At 54.5% G+C, this 22,174-nt stretch overlaps 1 protein-coding gene across 1 annotated transcript in view; it reads left to right on the forward strand.

Annotated features, from left to right (window-relative positions):
- The window catches only part of CACNA1A (calcium voltage-gated channel subunit alpha1 A), a 293,167-nt gene that overhangs the window by 215,427 nt on the left and 55,566 nt on the right, over positions 1 to 22,174 (forward strand). The window contains exons 15-24 of the mRNA XM_045852887.1: positions 1,002 to 1,114; positions 1,260 to 1,391; positions 1,711 to 1,783; positions 3,439 to 3,556; positions 3,671 to 3,738; positions 7,021 to 7,127; positions 8,700 to 9,515; positions 17,328 to 17,791; positions 19,320 to 19,455; positions 20,998 to 21,127. Of these exons, the coding sequence (XP_045708843.1) occupies positions 1,002 to 1,114; positions 1,260 to 1,391; positions 1,711 to 1,783; positions 3,439 to 3,556; positions 3,671 to 3,738; positions 7,021 to 7,127; positions 8,700 to 9,515; positions 17,328 to 17,791; positions 19,320 to 19,455; positions 20,998 to 21,127 (2,157 nt within the window). The remainder of the gene's footprint in view (positions 1 to 1,001; positions 1,115 to 1,259; positions 1,392 to 1,710; positions 1,784 to 3,438; positions 3,557 to 3,670; positions 3,739 to 7,020; positions 7,128 to 8,699; positions 9,516 to 17,327; positions 17,792 to 19,319; positions 19,456 to 20,997; positions 21,128 to 22,174) is intronic.

The raw sequence follows: 22,174 nt of genomic DNA on the forward strand, positions 1-22,174 counted from the left end.
TTTAGAGAGAGAAGGGAGGGAGAAAGAGAGAGAGAGAGAAACATCAATGTGCGGTTGCTGGGGGCCGTGGCCTGCAACCCAGACTGGGAATTGAACCTGCGATACTTTGATTCACAGCCCACGCTTAATCCACTGAGCTACGCCAGCCAGAGCTTCAAAAGCAATTTTTAAAAAAGACTAATTTTCTGTTATGTGAATTTCACCTCAACTTTTTAAAAATTTTTTAAAACATTTTATTTATTTATTTTTAGACAGAGGGGAAGGGTGGGAGAAAGAGAGGGAGGGAAACATCCATGTGTGCTAGCCTCTTGCATGCCCCCTACTGGGGACCTGGCCCATAACCCAGGCATGTGCCCTGATTGGGAATCAAACCAGTGAACCTGGGTTCACAGGCTGGTACTCAATCCACTGAGCCACACCAGCCAGCCTTTGTTCACCTCAACTTTTTTAAATCAAGGAAATGATTATTACAAAATGCAAGATGGTGCCTAGGATGTGGCTCAGTTGGTTGGGCATCATCCCACAAACTGAAAGGTCACGGGTTCAATTCCCAGTCAGGGCACATGCCTAGGCTGTGGGTTCATTCTCCGGCAAGGTGCCTGCAAAAGACAACCAGTGTTTCTTTCTCACATCAATTTTTCTTCCCTCCCTTTCTCCTTCCCTTCCCCTCTCTCTAAAATCAATAAGCATGTCCTCAAGTGAAGATTAAAAAAATTCAAGACGGTGCTAATGTCTAAGGGTTCCCCGAGGCTTTGGGGTGCTGACATGTCCTATTTCTCACATCAGCAATAGCTGTGTGGGCACTCATTTTGTAATTATGTGTTTTGGGAATTCTTTGCTCTCACCAGCCCTTAATAAATAAAGACAGAAGGAATGAGAGGTGTCTGAGGCTGTCCCCCTGCTTGCATTGGACGGTGGGAGTTGGGCTGGGTTCCTGCAAGGTGTGGGCGCAGGGTGTGTTTGCAAGGACTCTGGACACGAGAGCAGCCCCTGTGTTCCAGGTTATCATCGGGAGCATCTTCGAAGTCATCTGGGCCGTCATAAAACCCGGCACATCCTTTGGAATCAGTGTGTTACGAGCCCTCAGGTTATTGCGTATTTTCAAAGTCACAAAGTAAGTCTTTGTGGGGACGCAGGGCCGGGCATGGGGGCTGGGAGGGGCAGGACACCTGCCCTGCATTGGGAAGACAGACTCAGCTGCTGCCACCCTGGCCCTGGCCCAGCCTAACTGTGCCCCCACCCCTGGCCTCTGTTGGCAGGTACTGGGCGTCTCTCAGGAACCTGGTCGTCTCTCTTCTCAACTCCATGAAATCCATCATCAGCCTGTTGTTCCTCCTTTTCCTGTTCATCGTCGTCTTTGCACTTTTAGGAATGCAGCTCTTTGGCGGCCAGTAAGTGCTCAGCAGCTTCTCCGACTTCTGCTTCCCTGGGGTCTGGCCCAGGGGCTCCGGCCCAGGGGCTCCTCCAGCGCCCCCGCACCAAACTCAGTGCCTCCAGAGACGCGGGCCCACCTTCTTCATGCCGACTGCCCTACCTGTGGCCCGGATGCCCTGTGCACTCAACCCAGACAGGCAGGGCCCTGGGTGCCACTCAGGTGTCCCTCTGGGGGACAGAGACGCTGGAGATGTTGCCCTGGAAACAAGACGCTGAACCACGCCCTCACAACGCCTGGGGCGGGGCCAACGGGAAATGTCTGCGTTCTCCCTGCAGGTTTAATTTCGATGAAGGGACTCCTCCTACCAACTTCGACACTTTCCCAGCAGCAATAATGACAGTGTTTCAGGTACGGCCTTCACCCAGCCCGACGCCATGCAGGGCCACACAGGAGAGTGCCAGAGCGAGGAGGCAGAGGGATAGGGAATGCGGGCAGAGGCCCTCACTGGGGTTTCGTGGGAAGCAGCGGGGGCAGCAGGGTGAGCAGGCTTAGGACAGCTAGGCTGAGTAATTGCAGCGGCCTCTGGGGCGGGGACTCCGTCCTGAGCTGTCTGGTGCGTGGCCCTGGGGCTGTCCAGGCAGAGATTGCTGACCTTGAGTGTAAGAGTTTGTAGAGCAGGTGGTCGAGATGTGGCCCTGAATTGGTTGATTTGTGTTTGAAAGGCACATTCGTGGGCAAGTTGTTCCTTCCCTCTAGATTAGCCAGCCCTGACTCCCTCCAGAGTTGGCCAGGCCCTGCAGTCAGAGCATCAGGATGTAAAAAATAAAAGACACAGCCATTACCCCATCCTCTCCCAGTTTTCTAGACACCCCACTGCCACATTCCAGAGCAAAGACATTGGCCCTGTGTGGTTTCCCCAAACCAGCCTCTGCACCCGTGTGGGCACGTGACTGAGGACTGGGTCTGCCCCAGCTGGGACCTCCAGAGCCTTTCCAGTAGGTTCTCTCTTTGGAGGACAGACAGTATGGAAAATGGGACTTTACTCCCCCCTTCTTCTGTGGGGTTAGTTTCTAAATGAGACCTCAAGCCGGAGGTTGGAAAGAGGACACCCATGAAGCCAAGTTCTGACCCCTCACATTCACGATTCAGTAGTAATCTCCACCACCCACAGATCCTCTGCACAGCAGTTCTGGCTCAAGAGCAATCCTGTCCCCGAGGCCACTTGGAAGCACTCTGGGTTGTCACAGCTGCAGGGGTGGGCGCTACTGGCATCTGGTGGGAAGAGGCCAGCGCTGCTGCTCAGCACCCCACAGCGCCGCACAGCCCCGCCCCCGAGAATGAGCGGCCCCTAGCGTCAGCAGCGCCGAGGCTGAGAAACCCGCTCTAACAGAAGAGTGTTGCTGGAGCTCTTTCATGATGACTCGATCTTCGTGGAAGTATCATGAGACAGGAGAGCGGAGGTTTTTTTTCACAAGTGTGTGGACACCACACACGTGTCCTCATCTTCCCGTAGCACCTGCTGGCAGTGCCTTCTCTGGTCGCTGGCGCCCAGAATGGCCAGCGCAGTGCTGCTCAGACAACAGGACTGTCTTCCTTGCAGCTCCACAGGCCGAAAGCAATAGTCAGGGTGCGCGCAGGGCTGGCCCCCTGCTGAGGATTCTTTTCCTGGCCAGCAGGCAGGCCTTCCCCATGTATCCTCACATGGAGGGGAGAGCAAGAGAGAGCGCACGAGCTGTGTGGTTTCCCTTCTGACGACGGCTCTAATCTCACCGCGAGGGTTCTGCCCTCACAGTCTCTTCCAGCCTTAGTTACCTACTTTCTCAAACATCCTCCCGGGAAGGCTTAGAGCTTCAGCTTACGAGTTCAGGGGGCATGGCTCAGTCCCTAGCCAGTTGCTTTACCACCTCAGCGAAGCCAGAGTTACAGAGGTTTGTGACTCCCCCTTTTCCTAGCAGATGGGCTGGGAGCCCCTCGCTGCACAGCCAGCCAGGCCTGGGCCCCACAGCTGCGTCTCCAAGGGGCCCGTGGCTGAGGGGTTGGCTGTGTGTCTCTCTCCCTTTCAGATCCTGACAGGTGAGGACTGGAACGAGGTCATGTACGACGGCATCAAATCTCAGGGCGGCGTGCAGGGCGGCATGGTGTTCTCCATCTACTTCATCGTGCTGACGCTCTTCGGGAACTGTATCCTCCACGGGGGGCCGGGGAGAATGCCTGAAGGGGGCTTGAGGGAGGGGGCAGAGGACCCAGACGCCAGGGTCCGCGTGGCAGTACTTTCCCTGACTCTGCTGTCCTCAGACACACTCCTGAACGTGTTCTTGGCCATCGCGGTGGATAATCTGGCCAACGCCCAGGAGCTCACCAAGGTGCAGTTGGTGGGAGAATGTTTCCCTGGCAAAGTTACCACCTGCTCATGGCAGATCAGGACTGTGCTGGGCATGAGGGATGGGGACAGGGTCAGAGCTTTTGCCCTGGGTACACTGTGCTGGGCAGAAGGTGCCTCCTCCCCAGTCAGACAGACTGTCCCTAGTCAAGTGGATTCCAGAGCAGAGGAGGCGGGAGAGGGCAAGGCACTGGGCAGCAGGGAACAGACAGCAGACTCCACCCAGTACCCTGGTAGACAGTGGACAGCCTCAAGGGACCTCCAAGGATTGGTGCAGCCCCCAGGCTCCCGGGTACCTTCACTCTCGACCTCAGTGGATGGGACAGGTGGAGAATAACACCTGCACAGGGTCCTGAGGCTTCATGTTTATCCCTGTGCACTTGGGACCTGGCTAGACCTCAGCACTGGTTGCTAACAATGAAGAATTCAGACACTCACGGTGCCAACACACTACTCTGTTGCAGAAGGGGAAACTGAGGCTCAGAAAGGCAAAGTCACTGGCCCCAGCCAGCATGATAATAGCAGCTACTATTTGTAGCATCACGATGTATGTCAAGTGCTCAGTGCAGTTCTTGGTGCACATTCAGTGCTCACTAAAAGGAGCTGTCGTTAGTCACTGGGATGAGCCAGACCCCAGACCTAGAGCTCTTACTTTACACAGCTGGTAAAGGGAAGGCTGGGATTCAAACCCAGACCTGGCAAGCTCCAGAACTTAGCCACCCTACTACTTTCATTTGAGCCCCAGCTGGGCAGGTGATGGTATAAATAGTAACAACCACAGGAAGTATCATTGCCTTTTTATGCCAGGTACCAGGAAGCATAACAGATAGGGAGTTACTGATATCCCCACTTCACAGATGGACAAACTGAGACCCAGATAGGTTAAGAGACCTCACCACATAGCTAGGAACTGAAAAAGCAGAGATGTGACTCTCCTCAAAGATCAGAAAAGAGAGAAGAGCAGAGGAAATGAGGTCAAAGGAGAACTTAGGAGTGGGACGTGAGAACCACCCATATGAGGAGAAGCAGCCTGGCTTTTATTCCCAGTCAGCGACAATGAGTTCTCGGGCAACACCTCGTACTGGACGCCCCCTTCGGGCAGCCTTGGGCTTCCCGGGATTCGGGTCCACCTCCTATAGGCACAGAGGAGGTGACAGGGCCCTCGGTACTGGCCTCCCACACCCCTAGGGCAGCCCACGAGCAGGGCCATGGGAGCAGTTGCACTGTACAGAGGAAGCTGAGTGCCTGTTTGCGTTTGAGGAGGGGGCGGTGTCAGGAACAAAAGCGTGTTAGGAGCTAGCTGTGTCTGCCCTAGACTTTTCCCCAGCAACCTGTCATATTAGAAGGACGTGTACCAAGCCCTCCCCCAAGCCCAGGAGGACCAGGCTGGGGGCCTCCCGCAGCTCCGTGGCCCCAGAGCCTCTGAGGTGCTCAGGATGTGTTTAGGGAGCTGAGCCGGACTGAGCAAACGTTGCCAGCACTCCATCTGCTGAACCTGGCAGGAGGGAGAGAGACTTTCCCGGGCCCAGCTCTGACTAGGGAGGTGGGGGGGCAGAGCGGAAGTCTCCACCACCACAAACACACGGCCATGGGCCTGGCCACTGGGGAGCCGGCTGGCATGGCTGCTCTGGGACCTGATCCAGCCGTGAGCTCATCCCAGGCATTGTGGAGAGGGGACGCCAGGAGGGCAGTGGAAGGGGAGGGAGAAAGGCAAGCTCATCACCTGTGAGGTGTGGACGTTCTCCTCCAGACCCACATCTTTCCTTCGTTTATTCCACAAGCATATCTTAGACGTTTACTGTGTGGCAGGCAGCCTGCAAGCCCCTGATAAGTTTTTAGCTCATTTCATCTTCATGGAAATCCCAGGAGGCATCTGCTCAGAGCCCTGTTTTACAGCTTTTGTCATTTACTCAAAAGCATTTATTGAGCACCTACTGTAAGCAAGGCCTGGTCTAAGGATACAGCCATAAACAAAATGGGCAGAAGTCTCTGCCCTGGTGGGGCTGATATTTGAGCGTGAGTAACAAACAAAAAATAAATGTCAGATGGTGGTAAGTGCCAAGGAAAAAGGTGAAGTAGAGAAAGTCAGAAAGAGCTGAATTTTTGGATGAGGACTGTGAGGCACAGAGAGGTTAAGTGCCTTACAGCAAATGGTGGAATTGGCATTTGAATGGCAATTCCAAGTGGGTCTAGAATTTGCGCTCGTAACCATGTGCACTGGTGCTTAAACTTGAGCGTGTTTCATACTCACCTGGAATGTTGCTAAAAATGCAGGTTCTAGGTCCCAGCCCAGGTGCTTCTTGGGGAAGGGGTCGGGAATCTGTATTTGCAGTGTTTCTGAGGTAGGTGATCCAGGGACCTGGCTCCGAGAAATGCTGCATGTAGAGTGAGGGAGGCCTTGTGAGAGCCAGGGGTCTGGCTCGGTCCCACCACCGTATTGTCACTGACAGACAGTGTCCTGATCTGACCCTTGCTGAGCTGATAAGATTGCCTCTTGCCCCAGCAATCTCAGCACAGGGGGCCAGGGCCTGTGGCCACATTACTTTTCTTGTTGGCGGGTTCATCTCTGGCCATTTCTTTCTCGTTGCTTTTTCTTTGCTTTTTCTTTGTTGGCTTTTCTGTTTTACGAATGAGGCCCTGCATGAAGGCTGAAGAAGGATTTAAGGCCCCCAAACATCTTTTTCTGTATGTATTTTTAAAACATCTTCCCCTCCTCCTTTCCAAACCTAACCGGCTGAGAATATGAGTTCCTCTCCCGATTTCCTTCTGGAGGCTGTTGGCGATGCATGGGACAGGCTGTGGGACGCCAGATTTTTCTGCACGTGGGGGCTAGTCGATGTTTTGGGGGTTGTTTCTTTTCAGTCTTGGTTTAGAGAGTTTAAACGGCCTGAAAAGTAGAGTGAGAGGAAAATCTTTGCATTAATTTTCAGCTTGTTGAAACAGGGTGCAGAAAAATCTCCACTGTGGAAAGGGAAGGGAATCTTTTTTTCTTTTTTTTCTTCTGGCTGTGCTAATGTGGGGTTAATAATGACCTGGGAATCTAGCCTGTCCACACGGGATAGCAGTGCATTTGGATAGCAGTGCATTTAACCAGCATTAGGCGTCTGTTCTGATCCACAGGCCTTGGCTCTGATTGGTCAAAACCAAGGCCAAACCTGTTCATAAATATTCCCAGAGGTGCCCCTGGTTATCAGTAGGGTCAGTGGTAAAGCCTTGGGGCCCAGTTTGTGTTTTGTAAACAGGGATCTCACCCCGTGCCTTTTAGGATGAACAAGAAGAGGAAGAGGCAGCTAACCAGAAACTCGCCCTCCAGAAAGCCAAGGAGGTGGCAGAAGTGAGTCCTCTGTCCGCGGCCAACATGTCCATAGCTGTGTAAGTGCCCCAGCTCTGGCTTGCCCTCCTGGCTCTGTGGCCTCTGTAGCCTCCCAGTGAAGGAGTTGGGGGCAGGAAGCGGTCCCTGACGGCGCTGAGCTTTAGGAAGAGGTGCTTATGCCCTCCCGCTCATGTTTACACAATAAATAGTTAATGAGCACCTACTAACTTACTAACTACATGCCAGGCAATTCTAGCTACTGAGGATAGGAGTGTAGTAAGTGCTAGGGATGAAGAGAATTGTGGTTTTCAATTATAGCTGTCAAGAAAGGCCTCACTGAGAAGGTGACAAGGCCTGAAGGAGGGAGGAGGTGTGGGGGGATCTGAAGGAAGAGCATCCAGGCTGGTGGGGACAGCGTACACAAAGGCCCTGAGGCAGGAACATGCCTGGTGTATTTAGGAAGCCAGAGTGAGCAAAGGGGGCAAGTGGAAGGAGATAAGGGCAAAGACAGGACGGGGCGGATCATGCAGGACCTTGTGAACCATGGGGAGGACTTAAACTTTTGTTGAGTCAGGCGGGAGCCAGAGAAGGTTCTTGAGCAGAGGGACAGGACCTGACTCAGGTGCTCTCAGGTGCCCTCTGGTGGCTCTCAGGGGAACAGACTGGGAGTGAGGGCAGGAGCCAGGAAACCAGGTTGGAGATGACTGCACTACCCACGCAAAAGGGATGGTGGGAGCTGGACCTGGCTGGGTCGAGGAGGTGAGGGACATAGCTGAATTCTGGACAGATGAAGTGTACAGAGTTTGCTGATGGATCTGAAGTGGTGACAATTAAGGTGTCCTGATGAAAGGAAAGTTTGTTGACATCATTGTGCCTTTGTGGGGTACCCTGCACACTGGGGCTGTGCACCATGGGAAGATGGGGAGGAGGCTTGCTTTCCCAAAGTGGAAGGAGGTGGCTGGGAAAGAGGAGCCCAGGAAGGTTCATGCTCAAGCAGCCTGCAGAAGGTCAAGGTCTGTATAAAACTGTCAGGGTACACAGAACCCCTGAAAAACTCGGTGTCCCAGGCGGGACACAGTCTCCCCACACTCCCAGCAGGGCCCCACTGGCTGCTTTGCCCCAGCGCATACAGAGGCACTGCTTGTCGCCTCCCATGTGCCTGCTCGGGCTCTCCTGGGACCCAGAACTGAAGGGTCCTACAGGCGGCGTAGCGGCCTCCCCAACCTGCTCCAGGCCAGTGGCCTTACGATCAGCTGTCTCCGAGGTTAAAATATTCTGGGCATCATGACAGCATGCCTCCAGGGGCTCAGGTGCTATAACATAAAGAAGACAGTGGGGACACCCACCTGGGCTGAGACCCCTGTCAACCAAAATGCCCAGCTAGGTGGAGACATACATTGTGTATCTGGACCAAGATGCCCACCTGGGTCAAGACACTTGTAAGGCTGAAATGTCCAGCTAGGTTGAATTTTCCACACAGATTGAGACATCTCCTTGGGCCAATATTCCCACCTAGGCCAGGATGCCCCCATGAACAGAGACCCCCGCCTGGTGGAGACACCCATAAGCCCAAGTGTTCCATTCAGGTGCAGTGCCCCGAAGTGCTCTAACCCATGAGCCCTCCCTTGCAGGAAGGAGCAGCAGAAGAACCAGAAGCCGGCCAAGTCCGTGTGGGAGCAGCGGACCAGCGAGATGCGCAAACAGAACCTGCTGGCCAGCCGGGAGGCCCTGTACAACGAGTTGGACCCCGACGAGCGCTGGAAAGCCACCTATGCCCGGCACCTGCGGCCCGACATGAAGACCCACCTGGACCGGCCACTGGTGGTCGATCCCCAGGAGAACCGCAACAACAACACCAACAAGAGCCGGGCGGCGGAACCCACAGTAGACCAGCGCCTGGGCCACCAGCGCGCCGAGGACTTCCTCCGGAAACAGGCCCGCTACCACGACCGGGCCCGGGACCCCAGCGGTTCCGTGGGCCTGGACGCACGGCGGCCCTGGGCGGGCAGCCAGGAGGCCGAGCTGAGCCGGGAGGGGCCTTATGGTCGAGAGTCAGAGCACCACTCTCGGGAGGGCGGCCCGGAGCCACCAGGGTTCTGGGAGGGTGAGGCCGAGCGGGCCAAGGCCGGGGACCCCCACCGGCGGCACACACACCGGCCGGGGGGCAGCCGGGAGAGCCGCAGCGGGTCCCCGCGCACCGGAGCTGACGGGGAGCCCCGCAGGCACCGGGCCCATCGCAGGCCAGGCGAGGAGGCCCCGGAGGACAAGGCCGAGCGGCGATCCCGGCACCGCGAGGGCAGCCGGCCGGCCCGGGGCGGTGAGGGCGAGGGCGAGGGTCCTGATGGCAGCGAGCGGAGGCGGCGGCACCGGCACGGCGCTCCAGCCGCGTATGATGTGGACGCGCACGCGCGGAGGGAAGACAAGGAGCGCAGGCACCGGAGGCGGAAGTAAGTGGAGGCCACCCCAAATCAGGGCAATGACAACAGTAGTGATATTAACAATCCAGGTGGCGCCTGCTGTATACCTGGCCCTCTCCAGAGCAGCCCAGTCTTCTCAGCTCCTCCTGAGGCTGATCCCATTGCCCTCACCACAGTTCACAGATAGGGAAACTGAGGGGGAGCGACTTGCCCAAGGTCACACATCTAAGTGGCCTTGCACCCAGGCCTCCAACGCCAGAAGCTTCAGGCAGGTCCTCATGCCCTCCTGCATTTCAGGGAAATGCCACAAAAATACCCCCAAAGTTATACCGTCCTTCCATGCGCTTGCTGTGTGACCTTGGGCAAGGGACTTCACAATCCTGGGCCTCAGTGTTCGCAGTCTGTGAAATGGCCTAGTGGAGTCCAAAATAGCATAGTGGGTCATTGCCACAGTTAAATGAGGTAGTATATGCAAAGGGCCTGAATGTGCAGCAGACACATAAGTGCCTGGTCCCTGGAGACCATTTTTAGCTGTTATTGAGCCAACCATCTTTTCGCCCGGCGCTTTTTCTGGGGGGATTGCAAAAGCCACCCCACCCTCATCACTGAAGGCAGAGCAGGGCCAAGGCTTTTGGAGGCCTCTCGGGCCAGCACTTCCCAGGCAGAAGCAGCAACCTCGTTTCCATAACAATGCTTTGTTACACTCCTTAGCGGGTCCAATAGAGGCTCTACACCTAGTAGCCCAACAACTTACAAGTTGAAACAGACATTGGTTTTTATTAAGTAACGTCCTCTTAGTCTTCTTTCAGTCACCACTGTGGCGTCCTGTCGATTTTTTAAAGTTGTGTTGGAGTGGCTTGGTTACGTGCACAATAGGCCAGCACGTCTCAAAGTCGGGTGTGTGCCTGGTCCCCAGGGATCTTGCTAAAGCACAGATCCTCATTCTGTAAGTTTCAAGTGCAACCGGGAAGTCTGCATTTCCAAAGAGCTCTGGGGTGAGGCCCATGCTGGTCTGGGGACCATACTTAAAATAATGAGTCTCTGTAGAGGGCAGAGTGATGCGATTCTGAGGCAGGCAGCGGCGCAAGTCCCCAGGAGTGCTGCAGGTACAAACGCCAGGTGACTTGGGGTTATGCAGACAATTTACGTGACACAAGAGCGTTGCCATCAATGTGTCAATGTTCCAAAACGGGGCCTCGGGGCCAGTGTCCATGATTGGCTGTCCCAAGGTGAAGTTCCCTATGAAATAGAGTCTAGTCTCCCCTAACGGATCCAACAGCTGTGCTCAGGGAAAATGCAATGTGTATTTAAATCACGCAAAACTCTTTCTCCTCATACAGAAAACAGACTTAGGTTCAAACTGAAGGCACAGATCACTGCAGGCAGATCTTTCACCTATGTGAGGGACATTCGAACGCTGTGAAGGAGAGAGGCTAGTTCTTCCCCAGGTGGGACAGCCCTGCGTGTGCCGAGGTATCAGTGGGCCGGCTTCCCAGCTCCTGAATACCCACAGTGCCCGCCTGCGCAGTTTTGATACCATTACGTCTGCACATGTCTCCACAACAGCCCCCTGAAAACAGCTGTTCCGAGGCATTCCTGCTCTAGGGTTTTGTCTCTCGGGCTTATTCATTCATTTCTTCAGTGTTTACTAAGTGCCTACCATAGTCAAAGTCAGGGCTGTGGATCCAGTCAAGTGATTGCAGGCACTGGGCATGCAGGGGACAGGCTTCCGAGGAGAATGGTTGGAGAAGGAAGTGAAGTGTTCTGAGGACAGCGTGTGCGAAGGACCAGAAGGAGGCCAGTTTGCTGTGTGGAGGGTGAGGGGGAGACAAAGACATCGAAGGGGCAGTGATGGGTCAGTCAGCAGGGCCTGGAGTTCTCTCGGGGCAAGGGGAGGCCACTGAAGTAATTTTAAGTGGAATAAAGTGTTTAGCACAGGACTGCACGGGACCCATGCATCGCTGTGGCTGTCACTTTCACTACTAATATTGCTGTAACTATCATCCTGGGTATTATATCTGCTCCCATTTTGGAGGAGGCAGAATGACAAGGACAGAATGACACTGCAGCCTGATGGCCTAAGGCCAGGACTCTGGAGCCGGAGGTCACTCTCCTCCCTCATCACTTGCTGGCTGTGTGACTTGCAGTACATTGCCTCCCCTCTCTGGGCCTCTGTTTCCTCATCTGCAAAGTGGGGATAAGTACGGTACCTACCTCCGTGGGTAGGCGTAAGGTTCAAACCAGTTAGTACACGTAAATGCGTTAAATAGTGCCTGGTTCACAGTGCATGTGCAGTAACGTTTACTATTACCAGTATGAATATTACTGTTATTACACACTCAATAGATGTTAACTGTTTTTAGGAGTAGTAGTAAACAATTAAAAAACATTAGCTATTTCTATTATTATTAAGACTAACAGACATTAAAAACAACTTTAGATCCGTAGCCTTTAGATAGTTCACTCAAACTGCTTTTTACAGATGGGGACGCTGAGGCCCAGAGAGGAAGAGAAAAGGGACTTCCCTAGGGCAGCCAGCTACCCACAGAAGTGTGACCACCCAGCTTCTTCGAATCCCACAACTGCCTGTCCCCTCTCCCATCTGGAGGAAGGCAGTACCTCCCACTTCCACACACAGACGCCCAGCTGGCTGGGCTCCTGTCCTGAACCAGAAGGGCGCTGCTCGCTCCCTGACTGGTCGATGCGTCAGGCACCCTGGCCAGCAGAGGTGCTACTCATTCGGCTGATAAAAAGGTTCTAATGCTCTTTGGGAAAAAACTTCATGAACATTTAGGCACTTTTTGGGGCGGGGATTCAAGATTGATCCATTTGTCTGCTTTAAGGAAAATAAGAATGACAAAGTTAAAACTTTATTCAAGAATATAATGCAGTGAAAAGATGTCCCGGTTCCGTGTGGCAGCAAAGTCCGTGGCCCTCCCGGGACCTGTGCCTCCTGCACCCTCCCTCCCGCCACCCCTCAGGCCCTTTCCCAGACTCGTGCTGTGCTTTTCATTCTCCGAGTGTGGAGAACATATGTGATTGTTTTCTTTCTGTTCCCTCTGCTCCCCCCCCCCACTTGTACTTCACTTCCTCTCCAAGTGCCCCAGCTGCAGGTGCCCCCTCCCCTAACGCTCTCACTGGCTCACCCAGAGTGAGGATGGAGCTTTCCCTGACTCCCGGGGAAAACCTGGGTCCCAGTGTCCACATCCCGCCCACAGCGGCCAGGCTGTGGAAGGACTCTGCTGGGCTGACTGAGCGCAGGGGCTCTGCCGAGACCTGCCACCTCCACCCCCAGAGTTAACATATCAGCTCTGGGCACCTCAGCCCCACCTGCTCTCACCACCCCCCACTGCCCAAAAGGAGCGAGAAGAGAATTACTAGACTTCTGAGCCTCACGGTTTGTCCTGCATGGGGAAGTAGGGGGGGTGCTTTATCCTTTAACACCCTGAACCTTACAGCACCCCCACAGGGCCTTAGCCAGTCCCTTCAACCACATTCCATGCACCCCAAATTACCTATCACCCCCATTTTCTATACTGGGTGGCACTGTACCTTAAAATCTCTAGGCCCAGAGTCCAGCTCAGCCCTTTACCAGCTAGGTAATACTGGGCAAATGCCTTTGCTTTTCTGAGCCTCTGTTTCCTCATCTCTAAAATGGGCTTGATCCTAACACCACCTCCAGTGGTGATTGTCGTGGGGATTAAATAAGGAAATGTATGCAGGTCTTCATAACAGAGAGGGCTCAAGGAAGCAAGATCCCCTCTGGGTCCAGGCACCTGAGCAGGCCCCAGGCAGGCTGCCCACAACCCTCTGCAGAGGGACGCTGACGTGGTTGGCTGGCAGACAGATGCAGTGCAGGACGGGCATTATGCAACCAGCCGCCTATTCAGGGCAGATGAAGGCAAACCCCCAAGAGGGAAGGGGGAAGGGGCCTGACTTCAGAGTCTTCTGCCCCTTTTACGTTCTCCTTGGAAACATTTGGAAATGAAACCTCGGGGAGGTTGATATTAGGCCGCTGTGGGCTGAGCTTGTTAAAACTCCACGGCACACAGTGCCAGCAGAGGAAGCAGAAACAAGACAAAGCAAAGGCCGGCAGGCCCTTTTCCGTCTGCACAGGGGCTCCTGGTCCAACGCGTAGGCTGTGCGCCCTCATTCCGCTGTGTTTGTTAGTCCATCCTCTGCATGGTGGCCACAGGGCTTCGATTCTCTGTGAAAGGATAACTTAACTCTCAGCCTGCTTTATAATAGGGGTATCTATTTTTAAACATAGAGAAATGAGGGAATATTCCCAGCCAGATCTTCATCTGATGGACACCATCTACAAAGCACCAGCAGTGGGTTAGAATTAGGAGCCCGTTTGTGGATCCTAACGTATCCATTTAGCCCACACCGTGCGGTGACACCCACCGTCCAGCTCATTGCTCGTTCCCTGGCGTGGCTCAGGACTCAGCTAGTGCGGTTCTGCGCCCGCGCTGAGAGGCGCGTCACTCCAGGCCCCGCCCCCGTCTTCTGGGGCCTTCTGCTCTCTGCAGCCCCCGAGCTCCTCTCCTCAGGACACTGGTCATTGGATTTCGGCCCCCAACAGGACCAGCTCATCTCGTGATCCTAACTTAATTCCATGTGCAAAGACCTTTTCGCCAAAAAGGTCACTCACAAGTTCCAGATGGACGCCATCGTTTGAGGGGCCGCCATCCAGCCCACTGCGTCCAGCCCCACGTCCATCCCATGAGTAAAGTACGTTCTCCCCATCCCGGTATCCCGAAAAGTCTCAACTTCCCCTCCATCTGTGAACCTGGAAACTAGAAAACAAGTGTTCTGCTTCCAAAATACATCCAGGTAGGAACAGGATAGACATTCTTGGTCTGAAAGAAAGAAATTGGGAGGAACCAAGGATCACTGGTCTCGAGCAGGTTCTAAAGCCGTCAGGGCAAAGTCCCCTGTGTGTCAAGGCCTGGGAGCAGCCCCAGCCCTCAGCTCCTCACACATGCACTCCTCACCGTGACTCGGTGAGTTTCCCGTGCCCCCGTTCCGGGTGAGAAACACGCTAACTCGCCCATGGTTATGGCGCACATCGGCCCCAGGGTCTTCACTCTCATCTCCAAGTTACAGGGAAGGCTCTCCCGCCATTATCCCCGATTTAAATATGAGGGGCCTGGGCTCAGAGAGGATATTCCAACCACAGAGGGTCACATAGCTACTAAGTGGCACTGATGAAACTTCATCCAGGTGTCAACTCGTGACCTGCTCACGTGCCAGAGAAGTGAGAAATTCTCCTGGGCCTGCCCCTCTTCCTGTGCAGCCTCAGAAAGACAAGTTTGAAAATAAAATACCTGGTCTGTCTTATGCTCACTAACCACCACCACGCCTTTTGCAAGTTAAAATACAAAAGCAAAACAAGGATGATGGTGCTGGTGGCTGAGCCAGTGGGAGGCCCTCCAGGGAGGCTGGCTTTTTTTATTTTTAAGTGTCAGATATGTTTAGGCTTCTGGGTTGGGCCTGGGGAACAGAACCTGTGCCGCCTGGGATCTTCAGCTCCTGCCAGTGCATCTCACTGGGCACGGAATGAATGGGTGCAACCTCAGTGCTGTCGGGCTTTTTGCTCAGTCTGGCCTCTTGAGTGAGTGTGTGATGGTGACAGCCTGACAGAACCATTTTCTAGTATGATAGCTTCTCCAGGCCTCAGTCTCCTCATCTGTATAATGGGAGCAGTGCGATCCCAGCCTGATAAGATTGTTCAAGAAGTTGAGGAGTTGGCATAGATCCGAGGTTGGCCCACACTCTTGGCCATTATAGTGAGTGCCGAGGATCCCCACACCCACCGGCTGCAGGCCAAGCCTTCTGGGTGAGCTCAAACTGCATTGTAAGCCCTGGCCAGGTGGCTCAGTTATAGTTGGAGCATTATCCCATACGCCAAAAGTTTTCAGGTTCAATTCCTGGTCAGGGCACATACCTAGGATTCGGATTTGATCCTCAGTCAGGACACGTATGGGAGGCAACCAATTGATGTATCTCTTATCTCTCTCTCCTCTCTCTTTCTCTCCCCCTCTCCTTTCTCCTCTCTAGCAATAAACATATCTTTGGGTGAAGATTTTTAAAAAACCTGCTTTGTGAGAGAGGTGCAGGGTCAGGTGGGGGTTAGCAGGATGGACACTGGGGCGTTGTTGTCTGGGCTCCCAGCTGGCTGTGTGGAGTTGGGCAAGGCCCTTCCTGACTCTGAGCTTTGGTTTCCTCACCTGTAAGACAGAAAGAACAAGACTACCCACTTCCCAAGGCTACTCTGAGGATTGGATGAGCTGATAATGTGTAAAATCTGGCCCACAGCAAGGACTCAGTAAGTGTGAGCTGTGAGGAGGGCAAGTATGTGGAGGGCACAGGTTGCAAAATCAAGGGAGTCTTTAAGAAGAGCCTGAGGGAGAAGTCTTAGACTACAGAGCCCGCTGGAGAGGGGTGTCACTGAGATTAAACAACAGAGGCCCTTTTTTTCCAGGAAACAGACTTTGCCAGGGCCAGTGCAGGCGAGCAGATCGCTCAGCAGCCAGGCCCTGGGGGAGGTGGCCGCTGGGGAGCTGGGTGCACCTGGATCCATGCGTAGGGGAGCAGAGCACCCGATGGGTGCCAGACCCCAGCCACCCTCACCAGGGCCACGGCTCCTGAGGCTCTTGGCTGAGCTGCGGGTGCTCATGCAGGTGGGAGGAGGCACGGACTGAGGGGAGGCCTGGACCTGTGGGACTTCCGGGCCTCAGTATCCTCGTTTGAGAAATGGGGACGTTCATTTATCATTGGACAGGAAGTGGCCAGGCATTTTCCTGGCACTCATCTCATCCCCTGACTGCCCACCTGCAGCCATACCAGCCTCCTGAAACAGCCAGCTTGGCCCCACGTCGGGGTGGCTCTTCCCTCTACCTCCAGTGCTTTGCCCACCCCATTTGTAGCCAAGTGAGAAATTATCTTGTTCATTTACTAGATCTGTTGCCTTGGGCAAGAGACTTAACCTCTCTGAGCTTCAGTCTCGTCTGTGAAAGAGTGCTAGTAATTGTTCCTCTCAGGGCTAAGGAGGAAGGGCTTATTATAAGTCAAGTGCTTAGAGCGGCACCCGGGAGTTTGTATGGCTGAAATGTCTGTTGTTATCACTTTTTTGTTATTTTGTAATATGTTTACGGTGTACTGCCTGCTTCCCCTAAGTGGAATGTTGGGAGGAAACATACATACACACTGCAGGCATTTAAAGCCACGAGGCAACCCCATCCCTAAAGAGATGGCGTTTCCTGCCCTGGCTGGCGCCTGGTCTGGCTGGAGCTTGTCCCCTACACCAAAGGATTGTGGGTTTGATACCTGGTCAGGGTTCCTGTGGGAGGCAACCAATCGACATTTCTCTCCACCCCCCCCCCCAAATCAATGAACATATCCTCGGATGAGGGTTTTTTTAATTGTTTCTCTACAAAAAAGAAATGGTGTCCCCGTGTCTGGCTTCGCTGCTCCTGGAAACACTGTGTACCCAGTGCTGGCTGGGAGTGGATGGGGACTTGCAGGCAGGTCTGGCTGGGAGTCTAGGGTTGGGCGGCTGCAGGCCTGGCAGGAAGCGCTTTTCCCTTCTGACTCCTCGTGCCCCTGGAGGCAGCCGCTCGGGGAGGAGCGGCAGCACACCGAAGTCTGGGGAGGCAGCCTTGTTCGCCTACATGGGTCCAGGAGTCTCAGTGCCAGGTGCTGGGGAGCTCTGGGACACGGCCCCTCGATGTCCACGCTGCACCCTTGAATGAGGGTGTCTTGGGCAGGATCCAGACATGTTCGCTCTGTAATTCTAACTCAATTACGGGTTCTTTCCCATTGGCCTGCCTTCCGCAGAGACACCCAGGGCTCTGGGGTCCCCGTGTCGGGCCCCAACCTGTCGACCACCCGGCCAATCCAGCAGGACCTGGGCCGCCAAGACCCGCCGCTGGCTGAGGACATTGACAACATGAAGAACAACAAGCTGGCCACCGCAGAGTCGGCCAATCCGCACGACAGCCTCGGCCACGCCGGCCTGCCCCAGAGCCCAGCCAAGATGGGGAACAGCACCAACCCTGGCCCCACGGCGGCCCCGTCTGCCACAGCCACCAACCCCCAGAACACCGCCAGTCGCCGGGTGCCCAACAACCCGGGGAACCCATCCAACCCCGGCCCCTCCAAGACCCCAGAGAACAGCCTTATCGTCACTAACCCCAGCAGCACCCAGGCCAACTCAGCTAAGACTGCCAGGAAACCCGACCACACTGCGGTGGACATCCCCCCAGCCTGCCCACCCCCGCTCAACCACACTGTAGTCCAAGGTGAGACCCCCCTCCCTGCGGCAAGGCGGGACTCAGTATCCCTGGGCTCAGTCCCTGGAGGCTCAGCTGGGTGGCCCTGGACAATGACCCCGCCTCTCGGGCCCTAGTTTCTTCCTCTGGAAAATGGGCATCGATGTAGTTTCTGCCCCGCAGATCTGCTAGGAGCGTTAAATGAGATAATATGCATACAGTGGCTGGCCCATACATGCTCAACAGGGCCAGCGATGGTTCCTGCTTCCAGAGTCCCCACAGGAGAGACAGAAGTCACCATATTTGAGGAGCCATGGATTCTTCTGATGGAAATTTGGGGAAGGCAGATGATTCTCTAAGCCAGCATTGTCCACAGAAAATGCGCCACACGCCACACACATAGCCATATTACAGGACAGAATGACAGAAAGGAGGATGGAAGGAAAGAGGAAGGGACAGACAGAGAGGGAAGGAAGGGAAGGAAGGAGGGAAAGGCATGAATGAAAAATAAAAAAGAAACGGGTAAAATAAACTAACATTATATTTAACCCAAAATATTATTTATATCTAAAATGTTAGCAGTTCAACATGTAATCAGTATTTTAAAAATCATTAACCAGCTATTTGACATTCTTTCTGTCACACTCAGACTTTAGTGTCTGTGTGCATTCTGTGCTCGCCACCCGGCACCGTGGGGACTGGCCACAGCTCCCTGTCGCACAGCACAGGCCTAGGCCCTGGGGGGCTGGCAGCCCCTGCCCCTCACTCCATGCCCCACCTGAGAGCAGGCCCAGAGAAGCACTAGGGATTTGGACACGACCCACTGAGTTTGTTAAGTGTTGAGGGGATAATAGTCCGGTGCCTCTAGTGTCACTTCCATGCAAGAGACTTCTGTGAGTTTGTCTTCTACATGCTTGGCGCAGTCCACAGTGTGGATCTTGTCATTGTTCCCATTTTACAGATGGAAAAACTAAGGCTCAGAGAGGCTCGGCCTTCCCACAGACACATAGCAAAGGAAAGCTGCAGAATCTGTGCTGGGAGGGTGGCAGCTCCTCACCCTGGGCAGGGCAGGGGCGTTAATGGGGGCAGACCCTTCAGTCTGAAGGTGGGCGAGCTCAGTATCCTCACCTGAGAGGCGGGGTTATTGGGACCCACCCTGCCTGCCCCCAAGTGACAGTATGAAGATCATCATAAGATGGGGGCAGGTCTGTGTTATATCCTGTGAGCATCCCACCAGACTGACAGCCGTAGAGTAGTTGAGAACCAGCACTCTGGGGCCAAGCTGTGCGTGCTCAAATCCCAGCTCTGCCGCACCCCAGCTGTGTGACCTTGGGCAAGTCACTTCACCTCTCTGTGCCTCCGTTTTCTTATCTATAGAATGGGGACCATAAAGTACCAACTTCATAGGGTGATGTGAGGATTCAACAGCATAACAGTGCCTGGCACACAGTATGCACTTTATCCGTGTCGCCTGCTTCGTGTCCTGGGGAGTGAACAGGAGCCCAGAGGCTTGTGGGAAATTGTGGCGGGAGCCCTGTGTTGGTTCTTGTCCCAACAGTGAACAAAAACGCCAACCCAGACCCACTGCCAAAAAAGGAGGAAGAGAAGAAGGAGGAGGAAGATGACCCCGGGGAAGACGGCCCCAAGCCCATGCCCCCCTACAGTTCCATGTTTATCCTCTCCACGACCAACCCGTGAGTATGACCCCGGCTGGGGCAGTGGGAGCCAGGCCGGAGCAGACCGGACAGAGGGCGATGGGAGCGAGCGACCTCCAAGACCACTCTAGTCCATAAGGGACCGTTGAGCAAATTTCTAAATGACGCCCTTTTCTTGAGGAACATAAGATAGAAATGTCATAAAGCACTGATTTTGTTGGCAAAGACCCACTCCTGCCATCAGCTAGAAAACCATTGTCATGAACACCCACACCTGAGGTGTCTGTGATGTGAGAAGCGCCCCTTAGCTGGGGCTGCCCGGGCACAGCCCGCAGCTGAGCAGCCGGGCGGCAGCTGTGAAGCCTGAGCTGTGCCCCGAGCCTCCGCTCACAAGGCTCTGGACTCGGGCCAGGGGTGCTCTGAGGTCCACTGCCTTGGGCATCCTCGAGGGGGACAGGTTGTTTGGGAGAGAAGTTTATCACATGTAGGTCAGGGTGGCTCAGCATCATTTTAGGGTCACATTCTTCCCAAGGGTTGTTTTTGAATCTCCGGTCCCTCAAAACACTTCTCAACAAAGAAGAATCATGTCAAATAACCGGAGTTGGGGTGGGGTTGGGGGCCACTGCTTTCTCTAACCTGCCTCTTCGGGACTCACCCTAGGAGTGTACTTTTTTATTTTGTATTCAGTTGGCATCACCTGTCTTACTGGAGAAGCACAATACTTACATGACCTTTACTTTGTGCCTGGCATGGTTCTGAGTGCTTTACATGTTTTTTAAAAATTCTCTTAATAATCCTATGGGATTGGTACTGTGCTTAGTCCCATTTAGCAGATGAAGAAACTGAAGCCCAGAGAGGTGAAGTCACCTGCCCAAAGTCACACAGCAAGCAAGTGGGGGAGCCCAGAGACAGCCTGACTCCCGTGTCCCCGTTCTTAATCGCCCCTCCTGCTGCCATTCCTATGGCCTGTGATGCGTTGGCTACTGTCAGCTCCACTTAGACAGCATTGCACTTAAGCGTATCCCACTACATACTGAAGGCTCTGATAAGGCTTGCGATTCGTAGTTTAAGTAACGCACTTTCTGGAGCCCGTCCCAGTCACTCTGGTTTCCAGGTTCTGGTGAGTGAGGCCCTGTTGTCACGGCCACTTCGAGGCCAGAGCACAGAGGGGGTGAGCGAGCTGCCTGCGGTCCCTCGGCTCATCTTTTAAACCAGTCCACTTCACCCAGAGTTTCCCAGTTTGGTCTGACCATGGGACATTTTATGCATAAAAAGTCTTTTCATCTCCTACTGCATCAGGGACAGTATTTCTTCAATCCAGCCTGGGAATCAGATGTTCTGAGACAGTTGCTTGGGAGTGATAGGAACTTAGAGACAGGACATGGCAGTATCTCCCCTAGCTGAGGGCCGCCCTGCCTCCTTGTGAAGCCCGGGGTGTAGGAGGTTGATAGTTTGCTGGGTGTGGGACTTTGGGAGTGAGAGATCTCAGGTAGCCTTAGCTGACACCAGGGGGCGACAGAAGGAAAGGGCTTGCGAGCCCGCGGTCTGAGTGGACCTCTGCACTCCCATCTGCCCCCACAGCCTTCGCCGCCTGTGCCATTACATTCTGAACCTGCGCTACTTTGAGATGTGCATCCTCATGGTCATCGCCATGAGCAGCATTGCCCTGGCGGCCGAGGACCCTGTGCAGCCCAATGCCCCACGGAACAACGTGAGTCTGGCCCCGCCTCCCCACCCGGCGCCCACAAACTCACAGCCAGGGTGGAAGGGATGCCGGTCATGAGGGGAAAGTCCGATTCTTCAGGGGTGTTCTTGGAAGAGGCGGTGGCTCTGTGCGCCTGGAGAAGCAACAGCGGCCCCGTGTGGCTAGGGCTGAGAGCTGCTAGGGTCGCTGGTGGGGGCAGTGAGGCTGAGGGATGTGGAGTTGTGCTTTCCCTGCGCGGAACGTGCCAGGTACTGGGGCAGGGGGTGCTCCACAGGCAACCCATAGGCAGCCAGGTCTCACCAAGCAGACTCTTCCATGCTGACGTGGGGTTTGAGAGGATTATTTGCACTCAGAAACACAGCCTAAACTTTCAGCTTTTGGAAAGCTAAAAAGCTCTCCGTTCAGGGGTCCAGGTCTCAGCCCCTGTGAACTGAGCACTTGCTGTGTTCCAGCTGCCTCCCAGGGGCATAGGGCATGCAAGCATTCCCAAGTACCTGCATTGGATAGTTGGGGAAACTGAGACTCCGGTAGACCGGGTGACTGGTCTAGGGTCACACAGCAGAATTCCAATCTGACCTCCCCTAAAGGTCCCACTGAGCTTTTCAATCATCTCCACTCATTGAGCACCCACTCTGCATCTGGCCCCCCTGGAAGCCTGACAAGCAGAAATGAGTGTGTGCCAGTGATTGAGAGGGAAACTGAGGCACTAGCAGGCAAGGGCATGGCAGAGGCTGGACTGGCGGTGCTCCCCCTGCCCAGTGCCAAAGGCACATTTTCCACTGGGAGTGAGGCCCCGCCACCCTCACTAAGTAGGTTAGGATCCTGGCAAGGCTGGAGGCCCCATAACTCAGTGCCTCCTGTTGGCAGCTTACCTTGCACTTTCCCTTCCTGTGCAGGCCTGGCAGGGCTCCTGGGGACCCTGCAGTCGGCCGGGGGTGGGGAAAGCAAAATGAAAGGAAATAATTAGAACATGGCTTCTGGAGGAAACCAGCTCCAGGGCAGGGCTGAGGCTACGCTCAGTTACCTACCCAGGTCCCCAGGGACCCCAGGACC

The sequence above is a fragment of the Phyllostomus hastatus genome, unplaced genomic scaffold, assembly GCF_019186645.2.
Source record: "Phyllostomus hastatus isolate PE091 unplaced genomic scaffold, TTU_PhHast_1.1 phas_contig_98, whole genome shotgun sequence".
Lineage (NCBI taxonomy): Eukaryota > Metazoa > Chordata > Mammalia > Chiroptera > Phyllostomidae > Phyllostomus > Phyllostomus hastatus.